Source organism: Mobula hypostoma, chromosome 10 (genome assembly GCF_963921235.1).
Source record: "Mobula hypostoma chromosome 10, sMobHyp1.1, whole genome shotgun sequence".
In the NCBI taxonomy this organism is placed as follows: domain Eukaryota; kingdom Metazoa; phylum Chordata; class Chondrichthyes; order Myliobatiformes; family Myliobatidae; genus Mobula; species Mobula hypostoma.
In genome coordinates this window covers 49,060,863-49,085,763 of record NC_086106.1, presented here as the reverse complement: position 1 = coordinate 49,085,763, position 24,901 = coordinate 49,060,863, and the positions used below count along the sequence as shown (strand labels likewise).

Below are 24,901 nucleotides of genomic sequence, written 5' to 3'. Positions count from 1 at the left end.
TTCCGAATGTTATGCACATTTAAATACAGCGCCTTCAGTCATGCATTCTTCACCCTTCTAAATTTTGCCTCTGTGTTAAAAATGCAGTATGCTGTTGTGCAGAGGGACTTGGGAGTACTTGTGTATAGAATGCAGAAGGTTGTTTTGTAGGTGTAAGAGGTTATCAGTAAGGCAAATAAAATATTACCGTTAATTGGTAGAAGGATTGAATTTAAGAGCAAAGAGATTATGCAGGGTATTGGTGAGGCTACAGCTGGAATATTGACTATAGTTCTGGTCTCCATACTTGAGGAAAGAACTTTGGAGGTGGTGCAGAGGAGGTTCACCAAGTTGTTCTGGAGATGAAGGAGTCAGTCTATGAGGAGAGATTGAGTAGTCTGACACAGTACTCATTGGAATTCAGAAAGAGAGGGAAATCTTATAGAAACATAAAATTATGAAAGGGGTAGATGAGATAGAGGCAAGAAAGCTGTTTCTACTGGTATGTGAGACTAGAACCTGGGAACATTGCCTCAGGATTCAGCGGAATACATTTAGAATGGAGATAAGGAGAAACTGCTTTTCCCAAAGAGTAGTGAAACCATGCAATTCTCTGCCCAGGAAAGCAGTAGAGGCCACCTCATTAAATAAATCTAAGACATACATAAGATTTTTGCATAGCAGGGGAATTAAAGGTTATGGGAGAAAGCAGTAGTTGAAGCTGAGTCCACAGCCTTCAATCGTATTAAATGGTTCAGAAAGCTCAATGGGCCAAATGGACCGCTCTCTATAGTGCTCCTGCTTCTTATGTGCTAATACTTCTTTCTGGTTCAAAGATTATGTCACATTCATATCACACGTGATGGGTGAATGTAAACAAAAGGTTGCATCACTATACATGGTATATTCAGAAAAGTTTGAAAGGACCAAATATCAACAGTTGAAATCTCACTGGACTCATTTACTAGGTTCCTGTTACAGCTATCTCTGTGTGCTGAATGACGACAGTTCCACGATTCAGGGCAAAGTCGTCACTTGATTGACATTCCTCCACCCCCACAGGTAGAATATCTACTACCTCATGCGGGAGCCACAAATTACACAGCAGCAAATTGGCAAGGTTTTTCCAAGGCTTATCCCAAACCGAAAAGCCCCGCTACCAGGACAGACCAATTTGCAGCGTGTGCAAATTCCATTCCAAATGCCCACCTTAGCCTCACTTAGAAATATATTGCTATTCTTTCAAAATACCTTTTCCGGGATGCTTTGCGATGGGCAACAAATGTTGGCTTTGACACCTACATACACACGCTTCTTAGTACTCTCTCTCTCTCCCTCTCTCTCTCTCTCTCTCTCTACACTTCTCCCTCTCTCCCCTTCTCCCTCTCCCTCGCTCCCTCCTTCCCTCTCTCCTTCCCTCTCTCCCTCTCTCTCTCCCCCTCTTTCTCTCTACACCTCTCCCTCTCTCCCCTTCTCCCTCTCCCTCGCTCCCTCCTTCCTTCTCTCCCCTCTCTCTCTCTCTATCTATCTACACCTCTCCCTCTCCCCCTTCTCCCTCTCCCTCTTTCCCTCTCTCTCCCTCTCTCTCTCTCTCTCTATCTACACCTCTCCCTCTCTCCCCTTCTCCCTCTCCCTCGCTCCCTCCTTCCTTCCTTCCCTCTCTCTCTCCCTTTCCCTCTCTCTCCCCTTCTCTCTCTCTCCCTCTCTCTCTCTGTCTCGTTTAATGTCTTATTTCCCATCGAAAAACACACAACACCCACATACATATAAGCAATACATCGTGTGAATTATAATCATCTAGAAGTTTATCGGTCTACCTCAACAAAATACTGAAATTAACAAATTGAAAACTATGGTAAAGAAAAAGAAGTGGGTTGACTTTCAAATAGATTTAAAACAAAGCCTTTAAAGGAAGACTGCTCTCAAATCCCAAGAAATTCATTTTTGATTAAATGAAATGTGTCGTGAATGTGCGCATTTGTTACAAACAATAATAATAACTGGCTGAAGGTTTTTTTTTGGAGTGAAAGATTAAGTCGTATTAAATGTGCTAGTATTCGTTGTAAGATTCAATGCGTCTGTCGAAAACCTGAAATAAGTGAAATAAGTCTTTCCTTCCTACAGGTGTTGAGTTCTGCATTCGGTCTCGCTAATCAGCAGCAGAATACACTGTCGTGGCCGGAAAGAGGTGGGCTGTGACTCGTGCCCATATTGAAACGGCACATGTGATGTTAACACACTGGACATCCCCACACGGCGAAAAAAAAAGGCAGAGCTGTTGTGATATGCTTGTCCTTGCACGTTCAGTCCTCCTACAGGTAGCAGCCCAGAATTTTTCTCAAAAGACTTCGATCACCGATAGCGACAGGTCGTGATGGGGCGGGGGAAGAAAGCAAGCCTCGAGTGTGAGACGAATGTTAACAGGACTGCAGACCCTGAGGGACAGATCGGTTTGGCTCTGTTCCAACCCACTGGAGTCGCGGAATCATTTCATGGCGAGGACACACCGAGGAGGAAAGGACTAAACGGTTATTTCCGCAGCACGGCTACTTGCTATACCGATCTAATTGGCTCCCCTTCCTCTCGGGGCTGAGTATTGTTTGAAAAGATGCCTTTTTTTTTGGTGTATTGCCTACATACAACATGTACGCGGGTCTAAGTGCCAAAAAGAATACAGAGCTATCACCCATGGAAACCACAATACAATCAAATCCAGATTAGATGTTATCTTTGAAGTGTAAATCACTTTACGAATGCATTTTACATTGAAAAGGTGTGTATTGTGGCACAGTACCCTTTTGTCATTACATTCTGACAATGTCCGGTTACCAAAGAATGGGTCACCATTGCGACTTAAATATTGGGTCCACCCTGTGTCGTTGAATGATCGTCAATGCGACTAATTAAGATTTGCCAATAGCCTGTTAACAGAGCAATAGTAACTGACACTGTCCAAATAAAGAGGCCCGTTGTTGGGGAAGCCAAAACTGAAGAGTAGATGCCGACATAAGCATTCTTCACAGAGAGAAAACGAAGGGAGGACAATTACAAGAACGGGGGTGCAGTCAGAAAGACGCCATTAACTATAGATAATAAAGAAGAATATCTCCATGCTTATTACACTAAATCCATCTCAATATCAGTTAAAAATCGGCCCTGCAAAGATCAGAGCACACCCTGGATAACCTTCCTTATGTGTTGCACGCAATTGTGTGTGTATTGCGTTGGAATATGCAAAGATCTGGGTGGCTGCGTAGATATCAGCGTAAGGAGTCTACCTAAGACTTCGTGCTTCCTTAAGTTCCCATAACCAGCGCAGTCCTATTCTTGGGCTGCACTTCCTGAGCCAAAGGAGAATCCCCGTTTTCGTCTCCAAACGTGGATGAATACTGCGTGAATCACCAGCCGCGTTACATAAAAAATCAACCTGAACATGAATGGGAAGCACCGCCTGGAAAGGAGCGATTCGTTGTTCTTCGGTGATTAGCTCCACATGAAGTAGAGTTATGGTTTTCTATTACAGAGAGTTAAATGGCATATGTGGAAGAATAAATTAAAGTTGGGACGCGATGGGCAGATGGAAGAGTAATTCACCACCTATGGCCGTGCCTACAAAGCTGCCATGATGGTTGGCAGGCTTTGGAAATCGTTTCTGAATGGACATTATGCAAATAATATTTTAAAAGTGTCACGGATGAGTGAGCTGTTATGCTGGGATCACTCATATTTTCAATGCGGTAGAGGCTGTCTGACTAGTTTGTGAAGGTTTGTGTGTTCCGTTTCGGGCATTCAGTGAGTCGGACGGCTATTGATTAGGAAGCTGACGGATCACCAGCGCTTCTCTGTATTTAAGATTTTTTTAGATAGTGCTTTATGCTAATGATGCATCAGTCACAGCAGACGTTTGGATGCTGTTCAATTTTCAGACAGAATGAAAACACGAATTCCCGCCAGTGGTACCTCAGAGCACCGACTTCCCAACACCTCACACTCGAGCTGCTGAATGTTCCCATTTGGTCCTCACGCATGATAGAATTAGCTTTTTGTCTACGGGTCAGACTGGGGCTAGTTCTGCTACTGACTAACTAATAAATGCGAACCGACAACTCCAAGCCGGAGATTTCTCAAAACAACGAAGTAAATGTGTACAAATTGTGCGCCAGCTTGTTTTATGGAGGCTCCCTACACATACGTCTGTAGCTGCCTGCAGCATCAAGTGCATCTGCCTTCCTCCAATCCTGAGATAAATATTGCAGTTGATCACTCTGCTCAGAGGTGGCATTCTCCCGATTTGACAATAGCTGCATTGGCCTGATGTGAATACAGTACATGTTTAACGGCAGGAGGGTGAAGTGGCGAGGAAGGGGGAGGGATGCAACGCGAACGCAGAATACATGTCAATGTAATTCAGAGTCGGGAAAAATAACGAAAGACATGGGTATCAAAGGCGGAGATCCCGCGTTTTAGAAGCAGCAAATCACTCGCATCTTGTGAAGCTGTACCGCATCCAATCCGCACCGTATCGCAGGATTACACATCAGTAAAGCCTACTCGACAAGAACTGGCTCCGCTGAAACACCCCTCGGATTCTTAGGGCTCAAGTTATCTCCAAGAAACGTGATTATAAAACGACACGAGGAGGCTGGGTGGGGGGGGAATCCTCAATTCACACTCACAATTTGGGCGATTGTACTGGTAAGGTTCCAATAGTGTACAGTGGGTTAGTAAGCTAGTACCAGTTGTTTTTTACTATGTACTTTTGCTAGACGAGATTGCGTTTTCCCTCCTCTCTCCACAGGCTGTAAATGCAAAGGAAAATTAACAGAGGCAAAAGCTGTCGCTAATTTCTAATCAATCGTAAATGTACAAAACATAAGTACCTTTCATCCAGTCCACCACTTGCTTCGGCGTCCACTTGCTGATGGGTTCCATAACCAAAGCCATAGGTGCCCAATTTTTGTGGTACCGCACACCAGGCAGGCAGACAGGAGGACAGAGAGGGCGGCAGATTATTTCAAAGCATGTCCGAAGCAAAGAGAAAGCTGGATCTCATCGTATACTCCAGATGTGTGTGCATGTGTGTGTATGTGTGTGTGTGTGTGTGTGTGTGTGTGTGTGTGTGTGGGTGTGTTTGGAGGAAGGGAAGAGGAGGAGGAGGGGCTTTTGTTGAAGGTCTGAGAGAGCCCCGTGGTTCCAACCGCACTGATCCGTCGAGATGTTCGCGGCAGCTTCGCCGAGCGCTGGCTGCAGTAACCTCAGCCACGGTGCGCCGGAAATAGCGCAATATGCAAAGTCCGGACTTGTCACTTTCCACTCACATCCTGCTCTTCCCAAACTATCTTCTGGTCTGTGGCGGAGAACTGGCGGGCAGACAGTGGCTTACAAGCTCACGACACCGTCCTTGAATTATCACAAAGGAGGGAGCGCTAACCAGAGTTCCAGCGCTCACATGGACTGTACCTGGGACTTAAACTCGCGACTTTCAAACGGAAGTGTATGTTGTTAGCTAGCTTTCTGCAGCGACAGGTCTCCTAAATCAGACCTGTTGGCAACTCATTTCAGGGCACGAGGATGTTGAATTTCTAGCTCTTCCGTCTCGGAATACTACGGATTTCCACATCCCAGGCCAGAAATGGACAACCGCTATTGACATTAAGATACCAAGCGGAGATTTCCACGTTCGTGCCAGCCCTTCTTGCACCCTTGCCTTTTCTGGTTTGTTTGCTAGACTGAGAGAATGCTTAATCTTAGTCCGTAATCTTCCAAGACTGGCGGTTTTAAACTGAGGGTTTCACTGTCCTGTTTATTCATTCTCGCCGCCCAGTAAGGGTTGTCGGTGACATCCGAGGAATTGGATGCTAGACAGACAAAAATCCATAAAATAATCGAGTGACGGTGATCTCAATTAAAATTGGGAAATGATGAATGATACCAGCGACTTCTCAGCATCAGTAAAGAGAACAAAAAATGAATGTTGAATACTTGAAAGCATCTATACGGAAAATATTTGAAAAATAAATAAATTTCCACAGGTTGGAAATTTCCAAGCCAATGACTTACTTCAAGCTTGGCACAGATACCCTGTCCAAGGTGCTCACTCGTGGCTCTGCTTAATACGCATCTTTCTTGATACATTGATTCTAATGGATTCCATTGTCGTTATATATAATTTCTTCCGTAAAAGCAGAGCGTCAAGCAACTGATTTCAAAACCCCCGTAAATTAACTTTAGTGTGCGGAAATTTGTATTATTTTTTCTTACTTCCGTGAACGAGATGGGTCACTGTGCGTGGGGATGACCGATAAAATGCATGAATGCTCCGAAATTATGGTAATGTAACTTCACAATAGTATTTGGAAAGTTAATTCACGTACTATAAATCTAAGAAATTATTGTTCATGGGTAATCTATATCATGTGCGTTAGTGAGGTCCATATGTACAGTTGCCTGTCAATGCAATATAAATTATCTGAATTAAATGCGACCAATTCAAAGTAACAATTCATATCTGAAATTACGTTGGCCTAAGAAATATTTCTGCAACATTATGTCAACTCAACTTTACAAAACGCGTTAGCTTTCCTCTTTTTGACACTCTTGTTCCCAGTTAACAAAATGTTTTCAACTTTCTTCTTGATATGATCAGGCACCTGCTTTCAGTGTGTGTACCTCATTCGTGTGTGTCTGTGTTCTGCTAGACTCTGATTAGTTACAACAGGCAAGGGGATATCAGCGAACCGACGTCAAGAATAATCTAATTAGACTAATTCTTCACTTTTCAATTAATTTTTCATAAGCAACGATTGCATCCGCTTCCTGCGATCTTATGTTAGTTTCCTATCATAAATTCTTCTATGAAATAAAATTTTCACGTCGTTCCTGGCCCTTTCGCCAATAACGTTAAAACTGTCCATCTATCAACTTCTCTACCAATGGCGGCTTCCTTATTAATTTTGTCGCAATTTTTTAGGATTTAAAACGTGTGTTGTCTTGTAAGAAAATAAAATAAGCCAGGCTTCTTCAGTTCCTTTCCCCTGGAATCTTTCCGTAAATAGTTTCTGAACTCACTACAGTCACTTGCTGGGGCGCAACACTCCAGTATTTTATCAAGTTCCAATATTTCTTCCTTGCTTTTCAATTCTGCTTCACAGCTAAAGCTCAGGGTTGTAAAACACAAGCGATTCCACAGATACTGGAAATCTTAAGCAACACACACAAAATGCTAGAGGAAGTCAGGCAGCATCAATCGAGAACAATAAACATTCTACGTTTCGGGGCGAGATCTTTCATCATGATCTGTCTTTTAGTCAGCTACGTGGAACGGTCCATGTTCCAATCCTACACAGATAACTCTCCCCAACTTTTCTACACTGTATTGGCTCTGCTTGACGCACACATACTGAACTCGTCAAATTCATCAAATTTGCCTCCATCTTCCACCCTGCCCTCAAACTTACTTGGCCCATCCCTGACGCTTCTCTCCCCTGTCTCGACCTCTCTCTCTCCATCTCTGAAAGCAGGCTATCATCTATCTTTTGTAAACACACTGACCCTGACGGCTATCTCTTCCCACCCTGTCACTTGTAAAATTGCTATTCCATTTTCCCAGTTCTTTTGTCTTTCCAGCATCTGTTCTCTTGATGAGACTGTTCATTCTAGAATATTTGAAATATCTCTTTTTTCAAAGAATGGCCATCGATGCTGCCCTCACCCACATCTCCTCCATTTTCCACAAATCTATGGTCACCCCATCCTCCCACCACCATAACAGGGATAGGGTTCTCCTTGTCCTTACCGCCCACCCGACAATCCTCCCTATCCCTCACACCATTCTCCATAACGTCCGGCGTCTACCACTAATCCCATCTTTTAACACCCCAGACCCACCATTCTCCACTTTCTCTACCTATCCTCCCGTGTCCACTCGATTCTCCCCACTGATCTCCCTCCTAGCATTTATCCCTGCAAGCGGGACAAGTGCTACACCTCCTCCTGCCTCACCATTCCGGGCCCCAAACAGTCCTTCCTGGTGAAGCAACACGTTACCTGTGTGTCCTTTGGAGTCATCTCCTCATTCGGAGCTCAAAGTGCGGCTTCCTCTACATTGGTGAGAGCCGAGATAGATTGGGGAAAACTGTATCACCGAGCGCTTGCCAGAAAAGGCAGGATTTCCTGACGGCCACCCATTTCAACTAGACTTCCCATTTCCATTGTGACACGTCTGCTCATGGCCTCCTCTACTCTGTGATGAAGTCACACTCAGGATGGATATTCCATCTGGGTACCCACCCACCTGATGGCATAAACATGGATTCTCGTAACTTCTGGTTATTTCTCCCTCCCTCCTCTGTTTTCATTCCTCATTCTGGTTCCCCTCATCCCTTTTCCTCTCCTGCCCATTACCTTCTCCTTCCATATTCCACTGACCTCCCTTATCAGATTCCTTCTTTTCAGTTCTTTACCTATTCCACCTATCACCTCCCTGCTTCTTCCTTCATCCTCCTCTCCCACCCTCACCCCTCACCTGCTTTCACCTGCAGCTTGTGCACCTTCCCTCCCCCCACCTTCTTATTCTGCCTTCTGCCTCCTTCCTTTCCAGTCCTAATGAAGAGTCTGAGCCAGGTGTCGACAATTTATTCCTCTCTGTAGATGGTACCTGACTTGTTGAGTTCTTTCAGCATTTTGTGTGTGTTTCCTTATTGTTTCCTTTTGCCTTTTCAACCTTACCTGACATCTTCAGGAAATAGTTCATATTACCTTTCAAAATGTTTCCTTTAAATTACATTATCTCTCTTAATTCTTCAAAGAAAATGTAATATTTTACACTTGTGGTATTAAATTTTATCATGCAGGTGTCCACTCATTCTTCCTGCATGTATATATCCTCCTGGATCGTTTTACTCTTTTGTTTACAACACTTCTCTGTTTTGTATCTGCAGATTATGAAAATGTACCTCGTAGCCCAAAGACAAAACAATTAATAAAATTTATTTTAAAAAGCGATCATGAAGGTACTGTATTTAAATGCACGTAGTATTTAGAATAAGGTGGCTGAACTTGTGGTGCAACTAGAGATTAGTTGGTATGACGTTGTGGGCAGCACTGAGTCGTGGCTGTAAGAAAGTCAAAGCTGGGAGCTTAACATCAAAGGATATACTTTGTATGGAAAGGTCAGGCAAGAAGGCATAATCAGTACCCTGGCTCTGTCGGTAAGAGTTGGAATTACATCTTTAGAAAGAGGTCATGATGGGTCAGAGAACGTCAAAACTTTGTGGGTGGAATTGAGAGACTGCAAGGGCAAAAAAAAACATTATGGGAATCAAGTGTAGACCTCCAAATAGTTGCCAAGATGTGGGGCTGAGATTGCAAAGGGAGCTGGAAAGGGCATGTAATAAGGGTTACAATTGTAATGGGGGACTTTAATATGCAAGGGGATTGGGAAAATTAGGTTGGTGTCAAAAAGGGAATTTGCCGAATGCCTACAGGATGGCTTTTTAGAGCAGCTCGTGCTTGAGGCTACTTAGGGAAAAGCTACCTTAGATTGGGTGTTGTATAATAATCAAGATTTCATTACGGAGCTTAAGGTAGAAGAACCCTGAGGAGCTTGCTCAGGGTGGATTGGAAGGGAATACTGGACGGGATGACGGAAGAGCAGAAATAGCTGAAGTTTCTGGGAAAAGGAAATAGTAGGATAGACATGTCTCACAGAAATAGTTCTTAAATGCCAGGGCTAGGCAACCATGGCTGACAAGGGAAGTCAGGGACTGCATAAAAGCCAAGGAAAAGGGCATATATATTAGCAGAAGTGAGCGGGCTTAATTGGGGAGGTTTTAAAATCCAACAAAAGGCTAGTAAAAAAACCAGAACAAGGGAAACGATGAAATATGAGGGAGAACTAGCCAATAATATAAAGCAGGATACTAAAAGGTTTTTTCCAATTATAGAAAGAGTAAAAGGGAGGTAAGAGTTGATAAATGACACTGGTGAAGTAGTAATTGGGGACAAAGAAATAGTGGATGAAATTAATAAGTACTTTGCAACAGTCTTCACTGTAGAAGACAGTGGTAGTGTGCTAGAGGTCTGTGAGTGTCAGAGAGCAGCAGTGAGTAACATTCTATTACAATGGAAAAAGTGCCAGGCAAACTGAAAGGTCTTAAGGTGGATAAGTCACCTGGACCAGGTGGACTACATCCCAGAGTCCTGACAGAGGTTGCTGAAGACATAGCAAATGCATTGGTTATGATCTTTCAAGAATCACTTGACTCTGGCATAGTTCCGGAGGACTGGAAGATTCCAAATGTCACTCCACTCTTTAGGAAGGGAGGAAGACAAAAGAAACAAAATTATAGGCCAGTTAGCCTGACTTCAGTGGCTGGGAAAGTGTTGGAGTCTATTATTAAGGATAAGGTTTCAGGGTAGTTGGAGGCTTATGATAAAATATGTTAAAGTCAGCAGGGTTTCTGTAAAGGAAATCTTGTCTGACAAATCTGTTAGAGTTCTTCAAGGAAGTAACAAGCAGGGTGGACAAAGGAGAGGCAGTGGATGTTATTAACATGGATTTTCAGAAGACGTTTGATAAGGTGACACATATAAGGCTGCTTAACAAGATAAGATCCTACAAGAAAGATACTGGCATGAATTGAGGAATGGCTGACTGGTAGGAGGCAGCGAGTGGGAATAAAGGGGGCCTTTTTTGGTTGGCTGCCAGCAACTAGTGGCTTTCCTCAGGGATCAGTATTGGGACCACTACTTTTCACATTGTTTGGCAATGATTTGGATTATGGAATTGATGGCTTTGTGGCAAAGTTTGCGGATGATACAAAGAAAGGTGGAGGGGTAGGTAGTGCTGAGGAAGCAATGTGATTACAGAGGGACTTAGACAAATTGGAAGAATGGCCAAAAAAGTGGCAGATGGAAAACAGTGTTGGGAAATGTGTGATAATGCATTTTGGTAAAAGGAACAATACTGCAAACTATTATCTAAATGGGGAGAAAATTAAAACATCTTCATGCAAGACTCTCAGGAGGTCAATTTAAAGGTTGAATTAGTGGTAAAGAAGGCGAATGACATGTTGGCATTCATTTCAAGGGGAATAAAATATAAAAACAAGGAGATAATGCTGAGGCTTTATAAGACACAAGACAGGCCCCACTTTGAGTACTGTCAACAGTTTTGGTTCCCATAGCTCAGAAGAGATATGTTGTCATTGGAGAGTGTCCAGAGGTAGTTCACAAGGATGATTCTGGGAACAAAAGGGTTAACATGTAAGGAGTGTTTGGCAGCTTTGGGCCTGTACTCACTGGAACTTAGAAGAATGCTGGGGAATCTCATTGTGACATATCGAATGTTGAAAGGCTAGATAACGTGGATGTGGAGGGGATGTTTCCTATGGTGGGGTATCCAGAACCAGAAAGCACAGCCTCAGAATTGAGGGGTGACCCTTTAGAACAGAGGTAAGGAGGAATTTTTTTCAGCCAGACAGTGTGAATCTGCGGAATGCTCTGCCACAGACTGTGGTGGAGGCCAAGTCTGTGCGCATATTGAAGGCGGAAGTTGATAGTTTCTTGATCAGTCAGGGCATCAAAGGTTATGGCAAGAAGGCAGGAGTACGAGGTTGAGTGGGATCCAGAATGGTGGAACAGACTCAATGGGCTGAATGTCCTAATTCTGTTCTTATGTCCTCTGGTCTTATGGTCCTTGAATCAACCATCGAGAAATACTACTGGAAATCACAATTCACTATTATTCTCTGTGTCCAAGCCCCTTTTATTATTTAGGCTTCAACTGCTTCTGACAAGTGTATGGCAGTTTTATAAAAGGCTATCTGTAAATCCATATCCATATGAATAGCATTGTCCACAGGTAAAACCTCACCACATGCCACTTGGCTTGAACAAATCCATTCCGTTTTTTCCCTTTAGTAATCACTTCTTGTCAAGATGACTACTAATTCTGTCTTGTATCAGTTTATTACTGATAAATGCTCCTCCACCATAACTTTAAAGCTTACTTTTTTTTCTTGCATTTAACTTGTATTTAGCACACTGCAACTGTGTTTTCTGCCGTTATTACTTATGCAGTATTGTCCATTAAACTTTACCTCAACATTCGCATCTAAAAATATACTTTAGTCATAAAATACAACTGTACACACAGTCACCGTTGCAGACATCAGATCAGTCTTCTCGAAAGAGAACTCACAGAAAGTGTCAGGCCCAGATAGAGTCCTTAGCCATGTCCTTTTATCCTATGCAGATCAACTGATGAGAGCATTTGCAGATATTTTTAGCTTCTCCTTACTTCGGTCTAAAGAACGTAAATCTGTACCTTGGGTACAAATTTACTAATTTAACATTTCTTTATTTTCATTCACTACACCTAACAGATAATTTATTTATTTATGCGAGGGCAGGTTGGCACTGATTTCATTCCCAGCTGTTCAGCTGATGAGAAGTTTGAGAGATTCAGTTTTACACAGTGCCCAGATCTTCAATGTTCAGTGGCAGGATAGTTGGAATTTTTTTTCTCTCCAGGCAGCCTTTGCAGTGCCACAGAATCCTGTACCGTGGAACATGCCCATCTGCAACATTCAGTTGTGGACTGATCTGTGTATCGGAAGACAAGCAAGTTTCAGAGAGACTAAAGTGTGTTTGACATTTATTTCAGTGTGTGTCCTTTAGAATAGCTCAAACAACTCAGAGTCCTGTCTCATATGGCTGCTTAGGATGAACTTTTCAAAGATCTCTGCATCCCCTTTCAGGCATTCTTTGCAAACACACATTCCAGGGGATAGATAATCTATTTCACTGCAAAATCCTCTCATTGGAAACAAGCAGAGACATTGAGATGTCAGTTGTACAAATAATTGAAGATCTTTCTCAGCAAGGTCTTGGTTCTCGTTTGAATGTTCTGATAAAGAGGCATTCTGCCGAATGACTTTGAGAGCTATCTCACAGGATCCACCGTTTACTTTTCATGCAGAGTCTCAAGGATATTCTGTGCAGACCACTGCCTTATTGATTCCTGGGTATCAGTTAACGGCACAATCTAACAGAATAGAACTTACCAAGGTAACCTTTTGCAATACCGGGAACAGGGAACATCTCAGCCCTTTGTGACACTTGGTGTTTGCAAATGCAAATTCAGATTTATTTATCACATGTGCATGTTAACATACAATGAAAAGTGTCATTTATGTTAACAGCCAAGTATATGCTGGGGGCAGCCCACAAGTGTCGCCATACATTCCGGCGCCAACAATGCTCAGCAGAACAACACAGAACACAACAAGCAACAAAACAACAGCAAAATAAGCCCCTTTACTCCCTCCCCACTCCCTCAACCCACTCATACACACAGTTCTCCAAATCTACGATAGGCTTCCAGTCTCCAGGCTTCGACCAGTGGGCTTCGTTTTCCGAACTTCCAGTTGACCTCCGGACTGGCTGATGATGGGACCCTGAACTCCGGGCTTGAACTCAAGGTGCACCGACTCACCAGCCCCTGGGCCACCCCGTGTTTCTGGTTCACATTGGCACCCGATCTTGTGAACTAACGAGCTGGGACAGCACTCCTTTAACACCTGTCCAATTCGCTAGCCTTTCAGCACAGAGCTAAGGCCCAGACTGCACATCACTGTCCCCAAACCCTAACCTACCTCCCCTTTCTGTCCCCAAAACCATCCCTATGAACTTAAACAACAACTGTCTGAGCCACAATCTCGACAGAGTCCGCAGCTTGGCAGCACTTTCACATACACCCAGGGTCTACAGACTCATACAGTAGTTGCTACTAGGATGAGAGCCATACTGAGTATAGTTCCCCTGCTCCTTTTCTTTGGAGATTTATCTGTTTTGAATCCCCAGATGAAATGGAAGACAATTCAAGTGACTCAACATATTGGCAGATTTACTTTGCATGAGACACTTTGCACCTGAATCTATGTCCCTGTGATTCTGCTGAAAGCTTTTCATTGTACCTGTGTCTCACTACACTTGTGCATATGAAAATGAATTTGACTTGACTTGACCAGGTTCTTTCCATAATCAGCAAGGAAAACTATTCCCATTTCCACCCAGATTATGTGCTGCATCCAGTTTTCATTCGCCTGAACCACGTTCTCAGCGTCTTCAGGTAGTCAGGTCTGAGAATGAAGGACACAAAAGTTCAACCAGGTCAGTTGTCAAAAGACATGGCCTTGATTTTGCTGCAAGTGTGACAGGCTTCTGAGGCCAGTTTGTTGACAAGATGACAATACGATATACAGGTTTCCCCCACCATCCAAAGGAAAAGCGTTCCTATGGAATGATTCGTAAGCCAAAATGTCGTAAAGCAAAGAAGCAATTACCATTTATTTATATGGGAAAATTTTGTGAGCGTTCGCAGACCCAGAAATAACCTACCAAATCATGCCAAATGACACATAAAACCTAAAATAACAGTAATATATAGTAAAAGCAGGAATGATATGATAAATACACAGCCTATATAAAGTAGAAATACTTCTCTACAACGATTGCCTGCATAGATCTCCGTAGCAAAAATCTCACGCAAGCGCTATTGGCATAAACGCGCTCTCCAGTAACCTTTAAACTATGAAGCTGCCAAATCTACCAAATAACACGTAAAAATACATAGCTTATATAAAGTAGAAATAATGTATGTACAGTGTAGTATCACTTACCAGAATTGGTTCAGCGCCAAGCATACTGATGATGGTGTGTTAGGCTGAGTCATCGCAGGTTGGGTGGTACAGTGGCCCCCACCCTCCCGGCCACCAAGCGATGTACTGCCATGAAGCACGCAGGAATGCAGCGGTAGCTGGGAGGCACACAGCACATCTTTAAGAAAAAAGCCGAAATAAACATGCTAATTAATTAGGTGCTGCCCGGCATGTAATTATCAGCCCAGATCAGTGCCGATTTCTGATTGCATCGTTTCTGATCTGGGCCAATAATTACGTGCTAGGCGGCACCTAATTAATTAGCATGTTTATTCCGGTTTTTTTCTTAAAAATGTGCTGTGTTCCTCCCAGCTACCACTGCATTCTCCGCGAATCAGTACAGTATTTGTCCGGGGCTTGGGGTTTGGGGTGGTGGGACACGGGGGTGTCATCTCATCATCAATCAGGGCAGGCAGCTCACCTTCTCCTATGACTGTCCGCCTCGATGTCGAAGGTCGAGGTTCGTTGTCTGTTGTGGCTGTTGTGGAGGGCTTGCTTGATTGCTGAGCCTCGCGCATTTTTCTATCATACATTTGTTTGTAAGCAGTCAAACCATCCTGCAAATATCCCCTAAACCTACGTACCCTTTCAAAATTAAAGTTGTACTTTATCATTGCAGCGAAAATCTCACGTAGTTGCTTCACATTCATTCCGCTACTGCATTCGGTTTCAATTGTTATCCTTTCCTCTTCCAATTGCATCAGATCTTCATCTATCAGTTCTTGGTCATGGGATGCCAAAACCTCTTCAACATCATCTTCGTCAGCTTCCACAAGCCAAACTCACCTTGTCCTTGCTTCCTTCACCACGATCGAAACGCTTAAATAGTCTAGTTTTACACTAAGTGTAACACCCCTACTCTTTCAGGCTTTTCCGACACCTTAGAACTCATCTTGCTAACGGCTGCTCAATGCAACTTGTTAAAGCAATGCCGTTCCGAATCCAGGGGAGAGTGGCTGCTCAGGGCAAACGCTGCCTTTTATCACGTGCTGATTTTTTCGCACGGTGATTTTTTTATTGCGTGCTGCCTTTCTTCGTAACAGTGAAAACACCTTCTGAAAGCGAAAGCAGGATACTAATGTAGGTCTTTCATAACAGTGATGTTTCGTAAAGCGAACGTTCAAAAAGCGGGGGACACCTGTATTAACATCCAACAAAGTTTGAAAAGAATATATTTTACACAATAGGATATTGGACTTTCTAAAGTCCTGTTTTATTCTAAAATCTATCATTAATGGAAAGGCAACATTGAGGAAAATACATTGAAGTTATTTTTTGTGATGGAATGAATAATTATTGTAGCAGGTGTGTTTGAGTGTCCCATAATATGGGAATCAGACTTTAATGTTACATCCTGATATCACTGTTCTGTGCTGGTTTCTTAACAAACAATTAGAATCTTAGGATCACGGAAATATATGACAGAAAACAAGGCCCAGATCTCATTGGGTCAAAAAGGGATCCATCAATTTCCCTCTAGTTGTCCTACCAATTAGTCTGAGGTGATCTATCAAGAGAAAAAGGTCACTTCTGAATAGACCCCTGATAATTAATTCTCTCCCCCTTCTCCTTTATTCCAAAGAAAACTTCAGCCTATTCAATCTTTCCTCATAGCTATACTTCTCCAAGTCTGTAAACATCCTTGTGCGTCTCCTCAGCACTCTGTCTATTGCTGTCACAATCATCCTGTCATGCTATTTAAATTGTATACATATCTGATTAGCATTTATGTAGTTTTAGCAGTAATCTTCTTGCTTTAGTGATCTATGTGTTGACAAATAAGTACAAATATCCAATTTTCTTTTTCACAACTTCATTTGCTATCTTTAGGGACCTGTGAAGATGAACAAATAAACATATGTTTTTCTGTATTAGTTCAGATTTCTCTCCACACTGAAAAGACAATTTGACCCATCAAGTCTGTGGCACCTCTTTCACCCAATGTCAAACCGTTTACGTCCTAATATTTATTGTTTATTTTCTTGCGCTCCCAAAGCGTATTTTGTGCTCACCTAATCACTCCATTGGTACCTTATTGTAACCAAGAACTTCCTTTCTCACTTTCAAATGCAATAGCAATTTTGGTATCATTGACAAAATGTTCCATGTGGTCCTTACAATAGATCATTGTTACCTGTCCATACTTTTCATGGGAGTCCATTGATTTGTTTACTGTGGGCGTCACATGACCCCAGATTCATTTTACTGAGGGTCCACAGTTTCATTTCTATGTGCATTACCTTATGATGTATGCTGACAGTATAAAAGAAATGTGGACATTTTGTTAAGAAGGGAGTGAAGGAAAGAAATAGAGAATGAAGACTGCGTTTTGAGCTATCCAGGAACAGCTCATGATTGAGAAGGGTAAAGTCTAATGCTTACCCATACCCAAAGGATTGGGTTAATTAGCGGCACACTGTGCATTGTGGAGACGTGTCTGTCCTTCGCATGATCCATAGGTGTGGATTTCGTGACAGTCACTTTGTGAATTCGCTCTTTGTGGACTTCGGAACAGTATTCCTCGGCTGGGATCTTCGGTAACCATTTCTTCATTCGCTAGCCGCGGAATCTTTGGAATTCGTTGTGATCACCTTGTCGCTGCACTGTGAATCCACAAATCTCTCCTTTCACCTATTTCATGAATTACTGGGACTCTCTGAATTGCCACTTTGATACTGTGCCTGAGTAAGATTTGTTAAGAACAGGTTCTATGTTTGATTGTAAGGGAGCTATAGACGCATAACACCGTTAACTTCTGTTTAAGAAAGCACTTTATTTAATTTTCTATATTTTTGAGTAGATGTAAATAAATATAGTGGTTTTAATATTAAACCTGACTCATTTTGTCATCTCTTGCTGCTGGTACGTCGCGAAGTCATAAAAAACTGGGGTCTCGACCACGAAATGAACAAATTTGAAGCTTATTGATTGATTGATTATCGATCTCATTGGCTACGATGCTTTTGATTGACTTGTGTGGGGAAACCAGCAGCATTTCTGGCATCGCCAGACCCTAAGGCATTAGGGGATGCCAGAAAGGATCACTTGTTGGCCATTGCTAAAAACCTAAAACTTACTGAGGTGAAACGGTCTAGGAAAAAGGTTCAGATTCAAAAGGTTATAGCTGAGCACGACATAGATAAGGAGGAATTTGAGGAGGAGGTATTAGAGAGGCTTCCTGAAAGTAAACTTGAGACCCAGTTACGAATGGAACAAATGAAGTTAGAGAGATTTAAGTTAGAGGCTGAGGAAAGAGAAAGAGACAAACAAAGGCAGTTTGAGATAGAGATGGGGAGGGTAAGGCTTGAGAGGCAAACTTCTGGCTCTAGGGAGCTGGTTGTACCAATTGTGGCCAGACAGGAGGTTAAACTGGTCCCTGTGTTTGTTGAGGCTGAGGTTGATAAATACTTCTAGCATTTTGAGAAAGTTGCTCAGAGTCTAAAATGGCCAAAAGAAAGTTGGCCTGTCTTGTTACAGAGTGTATTTAAGGGTAAGTCTCAGCAGGCTTATTCTGCCCTATCAATTGAAGATGCAGCTGAGTATGAGATTGTAAAACAGGCTGTGCTTAAAGCCTATGAACTGGTTCCAGAAGCCTATAGGCAAAGGTTTAGAAATTTGAAGAAGTCTGTGAACCAGACTCATGTGGAATTTGCTTATGAGAAATCTGTGTGTTTTGAAAGATGGTGCACATCTAAATACATGGGTGGTGATTTCAACAAACTGAAAAAGTTAATTTTAATTGAAAAATTTAAAAGAGGTGTGTCCCTAATGACATAAAGGCATATTTAGATGAAAAGGATGCTGTCACTTTGCAGGAGTCTGCTAGATTAGCAGATGAGTTTGCTTTAACCCACAAATTTAAGTTTACCCCGAGTAAGACCTTCCAAAAGAGTAGCGTAGATAGTCAGGGTAAACCAGAACTTAAATCTGGGACTAATGACAAAAGTAAGGATGAGGGGAAGCAAGTGATGGAGAAATATTCTGGTCTTACTTGTCACTATTGTAGGAAACCTGGTCATGTTATGGCTAACTGTTTCCTTCTGAAAAAGAAGAAGGAAAAGGAGGCAGTTCCAGATGCCTGTGTTCAAAAGGTTGAAACACCTGTGAACCCACGGGGGTCTGAAGCTCTGTCAAAAGCTAAAATGTCTGGTCAGGTTAGGAAAGAATTCATTTTACACCAGATGGGTTTGTTTCTCTAAAGGAAGGGTCAACCCTGGTACCAGTGAAAATTCTTTGAGATACTGGGGTTTCGTAGTCACTTATGTTAGACAGTGTTCTAAAGTTTGGTGATGAGACTGCCATTGGTGAGGTAAATCTTATTTGAGGTATTGGGTGCGATGCTGTTTCTATACCTCTGCACAAGGTAATTTTGAAGTCAGAGTTAGTTTCAGGACTTGTTAAAATAGGACTATGACCCAGTTTACCGGTGGAAGGTACTTCTTTGTTGTTAGGGAATGACCTAGCAGGTGGTAAAGTTGTTCCTGAAGTGCAGCTGACAACTAAGCCAATTAATGATGATGCAAAGATAGACCCTAACGTGTACCCCTCGTGGGCAGTAACTCGAGCTAGGGGCAAGAAACTTGCCAATGCAGATGGCCTTCTGCAGCAGGATTCAGCTAGTCACGATAGCCCAAAGAGGGAATCAGATTTTGATGACTTGACAGGGACTTTTCTGCCTTCATTGTTTCACCAGGATCCAGGTATTAAATCTGATAATAAAGATTTATCTCTGTCTAGGAAGGAGCTTATAGCAGAGCAGAGCAGAGACCCTGAGATTGAAGCTTTAAGAGAAAAATCTCTCCAGGTGAGGAGATTAATAAAGTGCCAGTAGGGTTTTATTTCAAAGATGGAGTGTTACTGAGGAAGTGGAGACCACCTGATGTTCCTGCAAGTGATGAATAGGCAATTGTTCCTAAAGCCTATAGGAATGAGATTTTAACTTTGGCCCATAGTGAACTATGGGTGGCCATCTAGGTGTGAAGAAAACTGTGAACAAAGTTTTAAAACAACTCTTCTGGCCTATTTTGAGGAAAGATGTTGCAATATTTTGTAGGACTTGTCACACTTGTCGGGTTGCGGGTAAACCTAATGAGGTCACCTCAGCGGCCCCACTGCAGCCTGTTCCTACATTTGGTGAAACCTTTTCTAAAGTTATTGTGGATATTGTTGGCCCATTGCCAACGACTAAAACTGGTCATCAATATTTACTGACCATCATGTGTACAGTATCTAGATTTCCAGAGGCAATACCTCTCAGAAATATAAAAGCCAAAACTGTGTTGAAGGCTCTCGTAACACACATAAAAGTTGCTGGGAGAATGCAGCAGGCCAGGCAGCATCTCTAGGAAGAGGTACAGTCGACGTTTCTGGCCAAGATCCTTCATCAGGAAGGCTCTCATAAAGTTTTTTACTTTATTTGGTTTGCCTAAAGAAATTCAGTCTGATCAAGGGAGTAATTTTATATCAGGATTATTCCAGCAGGTAGTTTACAAACTGGGAGCCAAACAGATTATGTCATCTGCGTATCATTCAGAATCCCAAGGGGCTTTAGGGAGATTCCATTCTACCCTCAAAGCCATGATTAGGAAATTCTGTATTGAAAAGAGAAGGATTGGGATGAGGGAGTTCATTTGCTTTTATTTGCAGTAAGGGAGTCAGTACAAGAGTCCCTAGGCTTTAGTCCCTTTGAACTTGTGTTTGTTTACCAGGTCCAAGGACTTTTGGCATTGTTAAGGAACAACGGGTTAACAATGACCTGCATATTATTTTGCTAGATTATGTTTTGAAGTTTAAGGACAAATTGCAAAGGGCTTGCAATGTAGCAAAGGAAAATTTAAAATCAGCCCAGGAAAGAATGAAAACTTGGTATGATAAACAAGCCAGAATGAGGTCATTCAAGCTGGGAGATAAAGTGCTTGTTTTGTTTCCTGTACAAAGAAACCCTCTACAAGCTAAGTTTCATGGTCCCTATGAAATTGTGGCTAAAGTTAATAATGTGGACCATGTAGTCAAAACACCAGATAGATGAAGGCCAACGCAGATTTGTCATGTAAGTATGCTTAAGCTGTATCATGAAAAATAAACTGCAGCTGTGGTGGTTGCTGTAAACAAAGATAGATGTGAGCTCTCTGGAATTTTATTAGCTGATCCATCTGAGACCTATTTTAAACCAAACATTATTTCAGCCAGATTGACAAATTCAGCTATTTTGAAAAATATTGATGAGAAACTGGCTCATTTACAGCCACAGCAGTGGCAGCAGATGAAGCAGTTAATTATGAAATTTAAGGATTTATTTCCTGATATCCCAAAAAGAACCACAGTGGCCTTACATGATGTAGATGGGGGTAATAACAAACTTATAAAACAACATCCATATCGTATGAATATTGAAAAATGTAACTTGCTGAACAAGAAATTGAGTATATGTTAGAAAGTGATATTATTAGACCTTCTCCTTTGGATTGGAGTTCACCTTGTGTCATGGTACCTAAACCAGATGGTAGCACAAGATGCTGCACTGATTACGGAAAGGTAAATGTTATAACAAAAACCGATGCTTATCCAATCCCTAGAGTGGATGATTGTGCAGACAAGGTTGGAAAAGCGAAGTTTCTTACAAAGATTGATCTGTTAAAATGATATTGATGTGTTCCATTAACGGATAGAGGTAGAGAAATTTCTGCCTTTGTGACGCCTTCTGGGTTGAATGAATACAATGTTCTGCCATTTGGAATTAAAAATGCTCCAGGAACATTCCAGAGAATGAGTAATTCTGTAATTCAAGGCTTGGAACACACAGATGCCTATAGTGGTGATTTAGTCATGGGGAATGACACCTGGGAAGCCCATATCTCTGCAGTGGAAAAGCTGTTTGAAAGGCTCTCAAAATCAACCTTACAATTAACCTAGCTAATAGTGATTTTGGCCATGCCACTGTGACCTATCTTGGTTATGTTGTAGGTCAAGGCAGGTTAGCTCCTGTTCAGGCAAAAGTTCAGGCAATTTCTGATGTTCCCATTCCAACAGGGAAAAGGGCTCTTAGAAGATTTCTGGGAATGGCCGGATATTAGATCATGAGAACGCTCAGTCCTCATTTATTGTCATTTCAAAATGCATGCATTAAAAATGATACAATGTTCCTCCAGTATGATATCACAGAAACACAAGACAGACCAAGACTAAAACTGACAAAACCCACATAATTATAACATATAGTTACAACAGTGCAAAGCAATACTGTAATTTGATAAGCGTAGACCATGGGCATGGTAAAAAAAAGTCTCAAAGTCCCGATTGCCCCAACATCTCACGCAGACGGTCGAAGGAAGAAACTCTCCCTGCCATGAGCTTCCAACGCCGCAAACTTGCTGATACAGCATCCTGGAAGCACCCGACCACAGTCTGACTCTGAGTCCGTCCGAAAACTTCGAGCCTCCGACCAGCCCTCCGACACCGAACACCGAGCATCATCTCTGCCGAGCACTTCAACCTCGTCCCAGCTGCCAAGCAACAGGCAAAGCCAAGGATTCGGGTCCTTCCCCTCCGGAGATTTTGGATCACACAGTAGTGGTGGCAGCGAAGCAGGCATTTCAGAAGTTTCACCAGATGTTCCTCCGTGCTCTCACGTCTGGCTCCATCAAATCAGAATTGTGCATGGCATCCTACTTGACAGATTACAGATATTCATCACCGGAGAGGCCACGCGCGCTGCGTTGCGCCACCATCCTCCCCTCAACTGTAAGAACTTTGCTGATATTGTTCTCCCAATTGACTAACCTCCTGAAGAAGGATGAAAAGTTTGTTTGGACAGAGCCTTGTCAGGAGGCCTTTGATAAATTGAAAGCTATCTTATGTCACCAACCTGTGATCAGGTTACTTGATTTTGCCAAGCCATTCTCCACAGCCGTGGATGCCAGTGATGAAGCTGCAGGAGCAGTGTTACTACAAAGGGATGATTATGATGATGTTGACTATCCTGCGGCTTACTTTTCAAAGAAATTCAATGAGCATCAAAGAAATTATTCCACCATATAGAAGGAATTATTTTCACTTATTTTGGCTTTGCAGCATTTTGATATGTATGTTTGCACAGCTCAGAAACCACTTGTGGTTTACAGGTGTCCCCCACTTTTCGAATGTTCACTTCACAAAACCTCACTGTTATGGAAGACCTACATTAGTAACCTGTTTTCGCTAACAGAAGGTGTTTTCACTGTTACGAAAAAAGGCAGTGTGTGAAAAAAGGCAGCACGCACCCTGAGCAGCCAAGCTCCTACCCTGGAACTGCATTCAAGCCGGCATTGCTTAAACACGTGCCTGTGAGCAGCCGTTAGCAAGATGAGTTCTACAGTATTGGAAAAGCCTAAAAGAGCTCGTAAGGGTGTTACACTTAGTGTAAAACTGTTCATAATTAAGCGTTTTGAGATAGAAGAAAATGACCTGCCTGCCGTGATGGAAACAGACGACGATGAGATGACACTCCAGTGTCCCACCACCCCAACCCCCGGGCCACGGACTGATACATTGCCGCGGAGAATGCAGCGGTAGCCGGGATGCACCCAGCACATCTTTAAGAAAAAAGCCGAAATAAGCAAGCTAATTAATCAGGTGCTGCCCGGCACGTAAACGTCAGCCCAGATCAGATTGCTGATTGTGTTATTTTTTGAGTCTGTGAACGCTCACAGATTTTCCCCATATAAATAAGTGATAATTGCTTCTTCACTTTATGACATTCTGGCTTACGAACCATTTCATAGGAATGCTCTACCTTTGGATGGCGGGGGAAACCTGTATACAGATCATAATCCATTGGTGTTCTTGAGTAAGCTGAAAAACAAAAATAGAAGGTTGCTGAATTGGAGTTTGATTTTGCAAGAGTATGATCTCATGATAGCTCACATTAAAGGCAAAGATAATGTAATTGCCGATTGTCCTTCCAGATGTTAAACTTGCAATGTAATTTAAATAATGGGGTGGAATTTAATATTTGTATATGCTCCTGCAATATGTTGTATTAGTTTGTAGTATGCTGTATGATAACCATATTTGTATTCTTCCACATATTGTAGATCGTAGTTAAAATTTTGCTCTTGCAGATCAAAATTTTCTCTTCTTGGGGAAGAAGTTACGTGTCCACAGTTTCATTTTCCTAGGAGTCCGTAGTTTTGTTTACTGTGGGCGTCACGTGTCCCCAGATTAGTTTTACTGAGGGTCCACAGTTTCATCTCTATGAGCGTTACCTAAAGACGTATGCTGACAGTATAAAAGAAATGTGGACATATTGTTGAGAATGAAGTCAAAGGAAAGAGAGAGAGAGAGTGAAGATTGCAGGCTTCGAGCTATCCGGGAACAGCTCACGATCAAGGAGGGTAAAGTCTAATGCTTACCCAAACCCAAAGGATTAGGTTAATCAGCGGCACATTGTGCATTGTGGAGAAGTGTCCGTCCTTCGTATGATTCATGAGTGTGGATTTCATGACAGTCACTTTGTGAAATCACTCTTCATGGACTTCGGAACAGTATTCCTCGGTTGGGATCTTTGGTAACCGTTTCTTCATTCGCTAGCCATAGAATCTTTGGAATTCGTTGCTATCACTTCGTTGCTGCACTGTGAATCCACAAGTTTCTCCTCTCACCTATTTCGTGAATTACTGGGATTCTCCGAACTGCCACTTTAATACTGTGCCTGAGTAAGATTTGTTAAGAACAGGTTCTAAGTTTGACTGTAAGGGAGCTATAGACACATAACACCATTAACTTCTGTTTAAGAAAGCACTTTATTTAATTTTCTATATTTTTGAGTAGATGTAAATAAATATAGTGGTTTTAATATTATACCCGACTCATTTTGTCATCTCTTGCTGCTGGTACGTTATGAAGTCGTAACATCATTAAAATACACCACAGAAGTGAACACACACTAATGAGTCCGGCAGAACCATGTTGCATAGAGCTCTTAGGTCACAAAACCTCCCAATTACCATCACTATTTGCTTTTACCTGAGCCATTTTCTCCAACCTATAGAAAAAATAGAGAAAACAGAAATAACTGAGACTTAGCTTTAAAGGAGTTTCTACTAAACCAAAGGAATGATTTGTCTAATTAGTAATGAACCTGGGCAAGAACTTGCAATAAAGATATTATCACCTTGGCAATAACATAGTGGACATGGTTGAACACTCTCCTCTTCATGAAA

The 24,901-nt window shown here is 42.3% G+C and overlaps 1 protein-coding gene across 1 annotated transcript in view; it reads right to left on the bottom strand.

Annotated features, from left to right (window-relative positions):
• The window catches only part of si:ch211-26b3.4 (connector enhancer of kinase suppressor of ras 2), an 841,707-nt gene extending 836,688 nt beyond the window's left edge, over positions 1–5,019 (bottom strand). The window contains exon 1 of the mRNA XM_063060466.1: positions 4,860–5,019. Within this exon, the coding sequence (XP_062916536.1) occupies positions 4,860–4,923 (64 nt within the window). The 5' untranslated portion in view covers positions 4,924–5,019. The remainder of the gene's footprint in view (positions 1–4,859) is intronic.
• Between the last annotated feature and the right edge of the window lie 19,882 nt (positions 5,020–24,901).